Source organism: Gavialis gangeticus, unplaced genomic scaffold, assembly GCF_001723915.1.
Source record: "Gavialis gangeticus isolate Ggan-Ray unplaced genomic scaffold, GavGan_comp1, whole genome shotgun sequence".
In the NCBI taxonomy this organism is placed as follows: Eukaryota; Metazoa; Chordata; order Crocodylia; family Gavialidae; genus Gavialis; species Gavialis gangeticus.
Window position 1 is genome coordinate 62,531,454 of NW_017728993.1, and position 12,089 is coordinate 62,543,542.

Here is a 12,089-nt window from a genome sequence, read left to right on the forward strand (position 1 = left end):
GATTTTTTTTTTTTTTTTATTTTATTTTTTTTTTTTGGGCAGGTGTTTACACATGCAGGCACTTGGCACTAAAGTTAGTGCCAAATCCCTGCAGTCGTGCCGTGTGCCTCCAGTGGCTGGGCAGACCTGGCACTAAAATTAGTGCCAGGTTGCATCTACACGTGTGTTAATGCACTTTAACCACGCCTAAATTTGATACTTTCATTTGCAGGTATTAATTTTGGCACGAAGAAACTAATTTCACCGTTTTTAATGTTCATTAAGGGCACATGTGTAGACATGCCTCGTCTTTCAAGACACAAAGGCTTTCCTCAAACTGAAACCTTAGGTTCTATAGAAGTGGATGAGATTACCTCTCACTTGAGACAAATCAGCAAATTATTTTTTTCAAGCATTGGTTTATAACAGTGGTGCTCAACCTTTTGTCCCCATAGGCTAACAGAGTGGTGCAGGGACAATGCATGGACTAAATGGGATTCTGTGCCCCAGGATTATGTCCACGTGCCTGGATTTGGCTCATGCTGCCTCTGCCCAGCCCCGTATGCCAGGATCCAGGGCCTGGAGACCCTGTGCTGCCACCACCTACTCCGTGTCCTGGGATCAAGCCCCTTACTGACCTACATGTCAGCTCTAGCACACAGGGTCATAGACCTGTGAGGAGCTCTGTGGGCTGGATGGCAAGGCGCTGGGGGTTGGATCTGGACTGGAGATTAAGCACCCATGTTGTATACCACTGCAAACCTGGAATAACATTTTATAGCCCAGAATATTGGTAAAATCTTCTTTCTTTGGCCCACATTGGTTTCACTTTTTAGCAGTGCTTTTCTGACATTTGTTCAGGTCCCCACATGACTTGAATTCTAGGGTCAGTAGTTCTTATCTTGTACTCTACTGAAATTGTTAGTAGGCATGTTGGTAAATCTTCATTATTTTAGTCACTACAGTACAGCAAAAGAAGCATCTTTTAACCTTTCATACTTAAGAGAGAGACAGGTCACAGTAATGGGTTTCCTGGCTTAAAAATCTGGCAATTGCAGTGCTGTGACCCTGCATTTTTTTCTGTAAACATGTTCTGCTTACTGCTGCCCTGTTCATTTTAGAGTACGTAACCTGACAAAACCATTGTTTTATGTATAGCATTATATGAACCTGGTAGAAAAAATGAGTAAGGGCTTTTCCAAAATGGATATGGGATAATTTCTCTCTAAATTAGTGGTTGGTGAGGTTTCCAAGAGGCAGGTCAGATAAACCCAGGTCAGGTGTGAGCCAGACCTGTGCTGCTTACTCAGCTGCTGTTGCTGTTTTCCCCTGTTGCTTGGCTGTGAAGGCTCGGAAGCCTGCAGGTTAGATCTGGCCCATGGGCCTTATGTTGTCAACCCCTGCTTCAAGCCTCTAAGTATCCCTTCTTTACCTTGTAGTGTGATATTGCCAGTGTCAAAAAGTGTAGTTTTTTTTGCTAAAACAAGTAATAAGGAAAGGGAAAATTCTTAAGTGACTTCACTTGTCTAGTGATTTTCTGGAGCCTATAACTATACCACATGCTGGTATTGAGTCTGTTTTCATATGACCAAAGACCTAAATTATTTGCATTCCTATTCCAGTAGCTCTTGACTTCCTAAAATTAATTTGGTTTCCAATATTAAACATGTGTTTTAGTGAACAGCTCAAAAAATGTAATATTGATGTTTCCTTGGAAAGAATGCTACAGAATAATTGATGGGAGTTTTAAAATGTGCTGACTCTTTTGGTTCTATGCTAAGTGAAATATTTCATATTAAAGCACATTTTTAGAGATGCAATGAACCATTAAGAATGAAGTATAAATATATTATCTCATATTAAAGTATACTTATAATCATTTCCATGTTCAAATGTGTTATTTAATTATAGGGAAGTTGAACATCTCCATATGAATTAAAATGATGCGTTTTAAACCAGGGCATATCTTGTTCACATACTTAATTTCTTGTTATAACTTCTTCTGGTGAGAATTCCTTACTAATGTATTTTATAAAACAGTACAAGGTTACCATAAATATTTGCTGATGATGGAAAAATCTATTTTGTATGTACGTTTGCAGTATTCCCTCTGCTTGAACTTTTAGATCCACCAGTTCCTTGTCTAGTTCTTGTCTGATGTATCCTTTAATTTACTTCTTCCTCTGAATCACTGGCTTTCTCCACCAAGCCTCCTTTTTAAAATTTTTTCTGCTTGAATAACAACTTATTCCTCCTTTTTATACATTCCTCACTTCCTTTCACCCCCCAGCCCTAGCCCCCTTCAACACAAACATATAGGCACACCTAGCCAAAAAGTGGTTCTTTCTATCTTGTATTCATAGCCATGCTTTCTAACATGAAAATGGGGCTTTGAATTTTCTATAGATATAACTACAGAAGACACATTGTTGTAACTTAACTGCTTGCTTTATACTCGGTATGTGCCAAAAAGAAACCAAATTTGTAAAATGCTTTTCTACCAGAAATGATGAAACATCAAGTGGTGTAATAGTACAATACTTGTTTACTGAGCTAAGGGTTCCTGTTTTTTATGTATTAACAAAGGGAAATAGAATTGGTGATGAGTGGGATTATTAAGGGCTAAGAGAACAAATGTTTCTCAGAAAGAAATTTTTTCCCTAACCAACCAACACAATGTGCCTCTTGGGTGGTAAGTAGGTGCATGTAAGAAATGTATAGCTAACGTTTTCTTGTAGCTATAGTTTCTCAAATAAATGTAATCGTTCTAACTCAAGTTCCTGGGAAAGATGCCCAATTAAAAAATAATATTATCTAGGGTGTGCGAAGCGGGCCCTATTTGATTCAGATTCGGCCCGAATCAGGGACAGTGATTCGATTTGTTGATTTGGATCACTGTCCTGGATTTGATTTGGCCAAACCTGGATCTGAAGATTCAATGCTGATTCATAGAACCAGTGATACAGACACAGCTTTAAATGTTTTTTCTACATACCCTGAGGTAGCAGGCGCAGCTCGTGATCGCTGCGATGCTGGGGCACATGAAGCATTCCACAGAAGTGCAGGAGGGGGCCCTCCACGTGCTCGGCGGTGAACCCAGAAGTACTTCCGGGTCTGCCAGAGAACATGCTGACAATCCCCCCCCACTTCAGTGACTGGCTGCAGGGGGACTCCAGGTGCCCTGCCCCCCACAGACCTGGGAGGCACCAGTCACCAAGCTGGAGGGGTGCAGGGGAGGCCCCAGCGAGCTCCCTGGCAGACCCAGAAGTGGACCAGAAGTTCTTCTGGGTCTGCTGCTGAGTGTGCTGGGGAGCCCCCCACACTCCTGTGGGACGCTCCATGCACCCCACCATCCCATCACTCACAAGCCCCTGGTACCTAGAGGTATCTAGAAAAAACATTTAAAGCTGTCTCTATGTCTGAATCTCCAAATCTCTCCGAATCCATTTGGAGGGTTCTGATTTGATACGGAGAGGTTAAAGTGTCATCTGATTCGATTTGGATCCGGAGATTTGGCCACCGAATCAAATCAGGGACCGAAGTTTCGCACATCCCTAATGTTATCCTGATGTTCACTTGTTCAAACAATGTTTTTTACCTATTTTCTCTAATTCCTTGTCTTCATATCTGTTCATTCATTCTTTATTTGCCACCTGCAGGCCAATATACCTGTTGCTTTTTTTGTTTTTACTTTCAGACTTTATAACATGCTTTATTAAAGAATGTAGCTGCATTTCTTGATCACAGTTGTGTTTTTCTAAATATTAAGAAGGCTTGTAAATAGGACCTTCATTTTAAGTTTACTTTTAAGTCTTTTTTTAAACGAACAAACTTCAGCTTCACCTTTGAGTATTGTGCAGAACTGGTCTATCTGTCTGCAGCTAGGGGAATTATTTCTGCATTTCTGGAAGCCATTCATCTCAAAGACTTGTGGCAAAATGATACTAGACACTCTAAATCTGTATGTGTTGCTGTTAATTGTCTCTACCTTTCTCTAGCAGCAGCATCTTTCCTTATTTTCCAACCATGCATCTCATTGCCATCTACAGGAACTGCTCTGTTTCATTACTTCTTTTTTTTTTTCTGGCTCTGTCCTGATTAAAGTTCATTGTCCCTGAATGTGCTTGAAACAGCCCATTACTTTTTCCTCCCCAAAGATACAGTACAAAATGGGTATCTTCCTGGAAGATTTTTTTTTATGTATATCTTTATTATTTATAGTTTCAATGCAGTAATTGGTAAGAACTCATCACTTGGACTTCTTTAGAAGTTAGAGTGGTGTGTAAAAATAATTTCACTGCTGTCATGAGTGCCCATTTATCTCCAATATGTTCTTAAATTTAATATTTAAGTTGAGGACTAAAATATTAGTTACCAGTATTTTGTCTTCCTTGCATTACAGATGGCTGAAATGCTTGTTCTAGTTAATCGGTAGTCTTATCATGCACAAAATGTCAACATGACTGATCAATCTTTGCAACTAAGACAAGGACATGTGTCTGTACAGAGCTCTATTTTAACCAAATCAAGTCAAATAAATGTTTCCTATAACAATAATAAATAGTAACAAAAAATCCTGCAGCCTTCACTAGTAACATCGTTTATATCTAGCCATATGCTGTACATCAGAACGTAAAAATGAAGCTGACAAAAACTGTTATATAACAACCTCTTTTTACTCCGAGGTAAATGAAATGCCAAAAGTAAATACGTCATAGAATAATTAGGTGAAAACAAGACTTTCAAAAAATGTGAATAACCATGGCATTTGCAAGATAATTTTTGTAATAATTTTTTCTGATGCCATTCCTTTGTGTGCAAAAATATACAAGTATTTTAAGATTTAACATTCAAAATGCTACCCTGTATTAAGTAAACAAGTAAAGGCTGACAATTAAGAGATGGAAGGATTTGCATATCGTTTTAAGTACTATAGGCAGGGTTTTCAAGTAGGTGTACTTAAAGCTCAGTTTCTAAATATATGCTTTTTAGATGACCAATTAATTGTTCCCATATGCAAAAGTGTTGAAAATCCAGTAACTCCTACTCAAGTTGTCAGATGCTGCAGAGGGGAAAGGGAGTTAGTAATTTTCAGAATTGGGCCACTTAAGTTCAAGAATGTATATTTCAGCACAGTGGCATAATAAAGGGAGGGTCAGCAAGAGACCAACCTTTGGTGCCTTGGTGGGGGTGCAAAAATAGTGTCAGTTGTGTTGTCAGACCAGCTGCCACTGTGCTACCAGCACTGCAACCAATGCTGCTGCTCCATGCGCTGCTACAACCCATCCCATTACACCTCTGCTTCAGTTCCTGAACTTGGGCACTAAAAGCTCTTTTTTAAAAACATGGTTATCGTTCTCTCGCCTTGTTTTCTTAATAAAATTCTGAAAGAAAGCAACTTGGTACTTTACTGAAATTGCATGCAAGAAAAACTGGGAAAATATGCAGTGAAATATGCTTGAGCTGTACCTCTGGGTCTGAATATTTTCAGGCTTAAAGCTGTACTTCACAACTTGTACCCCAGTCTAATACAGACTTGGATAAATGATTTCTTAGTGTGCTTTAATGCAGTGATCATGGACCCTGGGTACCCTGATGTGTGAGGAGATAAGCAGATAAGTGTAGGCTCAGGCTTGTCTCTGCTTGCTCACCCCCACGGCCCATCTCTGCAAGGAAGCAAGCACCATGATACATAAATTAGATTTTGAAACTGGGGGCTACTCAATTAGCAAAAGTTATGGGGGGGATGTCTTGAACCCAGTGAGGAGTGCCTCAAGTTCAAAAAGGCTGAGAGCCAGCGGTGTTTGAAACAGAAATCACTTCACCCCCCCCCACCCCCACCGCAGCCAATTTCTGTAACTCCCACTTTCATGCTGTTATACTGGGCTCCATGAAATAGTAATAACTCCCTCTTGGATGGCAGGTTTTCTTGCGCAATTATTTTGTAATAGCATGTGTTTAAAAAAAGCACATGCCAAATGCACAGTGTTTAAAATAACGAGTATAATTGTCTTTGCATTTTGTGTGGAACACTACCATGTTTAACTATATTCTGACAGAAATGCATTTAACAATAAGGTGGAATTTCTTGTAGGCATAAGGATAATCCCCCCTTCGTCTCTAGCAGACATTTCATTATCCTGTATTTTTAAAAAAAATCTTGATATTTTGTGCCTGTAAGATGAATTTCTAAACAAGTCTGTTCCTGAACGTAATAGGGAAAATAAACAGGTTGAAAATGATAGAGGATAAGTGCACAATGATTTTTAAGCAGGTTTTCTGTTTCTCTTGGTTTTACAGTAGTATTATTGATTCTACGGAATACAGCCAGCCTCCAGGGTTCAGTGGCAGTTCTCAGGTAAGGTAATGCATAGATCTCTGCAAAAAGGCCAAAAATAATGTTTTCAATATCCAGAACATTGATCAAACACATTTTTATAAATCTGAATCTTTAAAGTCACATGCTTATTCAGGGCAGAAACTAAAAGAATGACTGCATACGTTTATGAATCCAGATTCAGTCAGGGACATATTTGTTGCACAGGAGAACTGATGCAATAAATTTAAATATCTCGGGGGTTTTTTGCTTTCAACGCTAATTTTTCTTTTTTATGGCCATTTTAAATGGAGGGGGGTGCAGTTTGTTTGAGGCTTAATTCCTCTTTATTGGAAGCATTTGGGAGGGGAGACATGACTTACTGAACCATGTAAGCTGCCTCAGATACGCTGGTCAGTTTTGGATAACATCTAGGACACAACAGATGTGTTTTTGGACATCTGTCCTTTAAGACTTCAAATTTAATTGATTTATTTATTGAAGTAAAACCTCTAATATAGGCAAATCCTTGGCTAACTCACTAGGTGTCCTTACCCTGTGATTGGGCATCTCATCACACTTGAATTGTTAATGCGTTTTGGTCAAATGTACAGGTAATAATGGTTTTGAATCTTAAATGTTGGGGAAAATAAGCTAAAGAATAAATTAGTGTAAATAATGCATTGTGAAATAAATCATGAACTGGCATTCTTGTAGACTTTTTAAAGTGTAAAATCAGCTGTCAGTTTGTAATTGAGAGGAGGATATTCTCTTCCTGGTCCATGTACGCCTGTCATTCATGATACCTAGATACCATGGTGATTGGCTTTTTATAAATACCTTGCATCTCCTGTTTTCTAAAGGTTATGCCAAATATGAGTGCAGAGTTTATGTTCAGAATTTTAACCTAGCTTGATATTTATTTGTTGGGATTTCTTTTTTGCATTAATGCTACTTGTCTTAATAGTTTAATTTTTGCCTTCTGAAGCAGAAAGGAGCTGCCTATTTATACCCTTCCCCCTCAAAATAATTCTTTGTTTTTCAGTCGTTACGCATGACAGTCTATTAACATGAGCATAAGTGTGTGTCCTTGAATATTTTAAGATCTTCTCTCTCTAGAATGTAAATTGCTAATTAAACTCTAATGTATTTTTGGATTGGAAATCTGGAAATAATTTTAAATGCAAAGAAATATTTAGCTTAAAGGTATTTTTAATCTTAAAAAGAAATCTACGGTGAAAATGAAGGTAGAAAACCAGACTGCCTGTCTTGTTAATGATCAGTCTTGGTAAAATCATGTTAGGCACTGCTGGAAGTAAGATACAGTACTATACTGAAATGGACAACATGGCTTTCTTTTTCACACCTCAGTGGGCATTGCTCTGTTGACAAATGTAGAAACTTGTTCCTCAAGGATAACTGTTTTTTTTTTATACAGTCGTACAGTACTATATTCAAAAGCCAGGTGTGTGTGTGTGCACGTTATCTATGATCTGAGGGCTTAGATGAAATATTTTAGCCTCTAATACCTTTCATTTTCAAGATAGAAATGATGAGGTTGTATGCAGAACTGATACATTTTTCCTTGTTGGAAGTTTCTCTTCAATCCATAACATTTAAAATTAAAAGACAGTTCTGCCTTTACTTCCCAATTATTTCTTTGTAATTCTCACATTAATAAGTAAGGTTAAAAATGATGAATACATGCAGCAAACTCTAAAAATTCAGTGAATTGCTCCAGGTATTTGAAGTAATTGCAGTGCTTTGTTATGCTTTCTGTAAATGGGAGATCCCACGGGATGTTGGGTCACTGAAACACCAACTTTCTCTACAGTGGCTTGTTTGAGTCTAGGTAGTGACATGATTCTTGCTTGCTTGGTGCTCCAAACAAATACCCTCATCTAGAGGATTTGAAATGCTTTCTCAGTGTTCATAACCTAGCTAGCAGCTAATTAAAGTTCAAAGCACTTGCATGGGCTTCAGGAACGGCAAAGAGGCAAGTGTCTCTAAGTCCAAACTATCCTATCCCTGTTATAACAGGTTTTCGTCCTACATCAGGTTTTAGTGGACTTCATTTCCCAGCAGCCCTGCCCATGTTGCTGTGTCTGGTTTCCATGGAGACCCAGCAGCCATGTGGCCAGTCTTGACAGCATGGTGCTGGCAGGGTGCATGTCTGGGCGAGCAGCTGCTCTGGGGCCAGGCTCTTGCAGCAATGACAGCATGGCCCAGACCCAGGGCAGAACTGCAATATGTTGCCTGTGTGCCCCAGGCAGGGGTGCAGAGATCTTCTTGCTGCAAGATACCAGCCCCAACCCTGGAGCAGCTCCCCACCCAGCCATGCACCCTGCCAGCGCAGCTGAGGCCTGTCTCCATGGAAACCCTGGGCCCTCACTGTCACATCCCCACTGCTGCTGTTGTCTCCATGGAGGCTGGCCTCAGTGATGTGGACAGGGGCTGCTGGGAAATGGAGTCTGGCCACCAGCCAGATATATCATTTTGCCTGCCCCGATAACAGATTTCATAGTTGTTAGAAGCTGGAAGGGACATTACAGATCATCTGGTCCAGCCCCTCCTGCACTTGGGCAGGAAAGACTGCTGGAGTCAGATGACCCCAGCAAGATGGGTGTCAAGATGCCTTTTATCGCCAGGGTCTTCAGCTTTCTTTAATAGTCTCCAACAGGAGAGGGAAACCTGTTTTCTGGCACCTGACACAAGGTGCTGTCTCTTGCTTATGGTTTCTGTACAGCATAGCTCTCCCTAGAGTTAAACAGTTTCTCCTTACTCCTTAGACTGTTTGGATTTTGGACTGCAGAGCCTTTCCCCCTAATCATTGGTTTTTCAAGTAGGTGAGAGGGTATCATTTTGCATCATCCTCCCCTCCACCTAGCCAAGCCTTTTGGCCAGCTGCTTATTCATTACAACTGCCTTTCCCCTATCCTTCTCCCTGTCATCATTTCCAGCATAGCTTGGTAACTAATTGAGTAGCCATAAAGCAGATTTTCTTGCCTTGAAGCTGATTGATGCTTGGTTAGAATAGGAGCAGCTGAGAGTGTTTTGCTGTTCTGCTTCTGATCAAGAGTTCACGCAGATTGATTGTTAGCACAGTGGAGCAGTTGCCAACCAGTCTGAGACCTTTTTGGAGTGGAATTTGCCTTGTAAGATCAAGCAGGTGTGTACTGCTTATTAGGTGAACTTCCTAACGTAATTGATTTCATCTCTGTATGGACTGGAGCCACCTAGCAAATTCAGGATTAGTTTATTATTAGCTCATCTTATTCCAGACAGCTTCTCACCTTGAGACTGAAGTGATTGCTGTATGATATTTGCAGCCATTTTGAGCCTGGTTGTTTAATGCTTGAAACTCTTGCAGTCCAAGTCATGTTAGTAACATGAAGATGCTACTAGGATAAAGTAACCATGTTTCTGTTGTTGTCAAGAATGCAGTGAAGTAAAGATGCTTACAGTATGTTGGATGTCTTTTAAATCTATATTGCTTTCAATATGATACCAGCTATTTTGGGCATACATGCAGTCAGTGTGTAGTTGAAATCCTGAACATGTCATTTATACAGTTAGCTTACAGCCATAGCTCTTATATGATAGGTTACATCTGGAGTTTTTGCTGCTTTCTCTAAATCAAGGGTATGTGTTCATGTATATGAATGAATACTGTAATTTTTTTGTAGTGCTCCCGTTGACTTCAGTGGAGCCAAGATTTCAGTCTTCGTGGTTTGCACATTCCCATGTAATAGAACCTTATTTGCCTATGACCAGTGATAACTGTTATGAAATGATTCATGAAGGAATGAGGGAACTTTTAATTAGGTTTTGTATGTGTGTATTCAGAGATAATGGAGTGAAGTTTTTTTTTAATATACATTTTTCTTTTATATAAAAGCTAAAGGAATGAGTTGTCTCTGCTGGAAGAAGAATATATTTCCTATTTTTACCAGTAATATAAATATGAGGAAAGAGAGAACTATTTTTTTTATTACTTCAGTGGTGAACTTGTTCAAAACATTCATTTTGTTTTATGAAGTTGTCCCCTCGCAATTTTTATTGATTCTACAGGGTTGATAATTTTTCCAGACTTCAGCTGCAATATTTCTAAACTTTAGATAAATTTAATTCTGTATTGAAGCCTTCCTTGGAACTTAGAAGTGTCATGATAGATCTCTCCTTTTGCTTTTATCTGATTGGGAATTTCATAAAGAACAGGAATACTTCTAACATAATTTTTGTTCTTTTGAAGAAAGTGGTTATAAGAAAATCCACTTTTTTTGTGAGGTTCTTGCCTGGAGAACTGGATGGTATTATTATTCTGTATGTTTTCTTTTGTTTGAGAGAGGTGATAGGTGAGGCAAGGCAATGATATTGCAGTATCTGTACCCTTCAGCAGTGTAATCCTGTGACTCCCCCCAAGGATTCCTAGTTGTTTTTATTAGTGAGTTGGTTTCTGAGTCTTGTGCCTGAGGCTTCAGCCCATGAATTACAGCCCTGTTCCAATGAGTTGAAAGAATGGGAAGTGCAGCAGGAGGTCAGCCTGGCTAGACAGCAGTTTCTACAAGGAGCTGAAACACGAAAAGGAATACTATAAAAAGTGTAAACTTGGTCATAGTACTAGGGGAGAGTGTAATACTATCACTTGAGCATGCAGGAAGAAAATTTAGGAAGAACAAGGTACAATTTGGGATGCAGCTGGCAAAGGACATAAAAGGCAATAAAAAGGGATTCTGTAGGGATTTCAGAAGTAAGAGCAAGACCAGGAATTCCATTGGTCCCTTACAGAATGCAGAAGGCAATCTAGTTATAGGTGATGCAGAAAAAGATGAAATATTTCATGCCTTTTTTTACTTACATTTTCACAAATAGGGGCAACTACCAGTTGATGAGTGCAGTTGACAGCAGAGGTAGGGAAGGAGACAAGGAGCCTGGAGTGATGGTAGATCAGGTTAGGGATGGTTTAAAGTCAACAGGGCCAGATGGGATGCACCCCAGGGCATTGAAGGAATTGGCTGAGGTAATTTCAGAGACATTGGCCATCCTCTTTGACAATTTGTGAAGGTTGGATTTGGGGTCTTGGATGACTGGAAAAGGACAAAGATAGTGCCTGTCTTCTTAAAAAGGAGAAGGAGGATCTGGGGAACGATAGAGCAGTGAGCCTGACTGCTGTACCCAGAAAGATCATGGAGCAGGTCCTCAGGGAATCTGTGAAACACCTAGACAAGAAGGTGATCAGGAACAGTCAGCATAGATTCACTAAGAGCAACTCTTGCCTGACCAATCTAACTTATTTCTGTAATTAGGTGACAGTCTCTGTGCATAAGAGGAGATCAGTGGATGTGGTATAACTTGATTTTTAGCAAGGCTTTTGACACCGTTTCCCACAACATTCTCATTAACAAGTTAAGGAAATACAAACTTGATAAAAGTGATGTAAGGTCACTGGTTGAATCATTGTAGGATAACTGATTGAATCATTATACTCAGCAAGTAGTTCACAGTGGCTCAATATCTAGTTGGGAGGAGGTATCAAGTGAGATTCCCCAGGGGTCTGTGTGACTAATATTATTCAACATTTTCATTAATGATTTGTATGATTGGACTGAGTGCACATTTGTGGATGAGACAAGGTTTCTGGAGTGTAGGATCCAGAATGACCTGATTAGACTGAATTTTTCTTGTCAGCTTTGGGGTGTAAGACTTAAGAAATTGTATGTAGTAGTAAGGTGTGATTTTTTTTTTTTTTTTTTTTTTTTTAAGTCATTTTCAGAACCATAAACCTCTTAAAAAA

General features: G+C 39.5%; 1 protein-coding gene across 1 annotated transcript in view; it reads left to right on the forward strand.

Moving 5' to 3' along the window:
* Window positions 1–12,089, forward strand: part of RFWD2 (ring finger and WD repeat domain 2) — a 288,015-nt gene that overhangs the window by 72,996 nt on the left and 202,930 nt on the right. Inside the window, exon 11 of the mRNA XM_019528351.1 lies at window positions 6,280–6,337. Coding sequence (XP_019383896.1) covers window positions 6,280–6,337 — 58 coding nt within the window. The remainder of the gene's footprint in view (window positions 1–6,279; window positions 6,338–12,089) is intronic.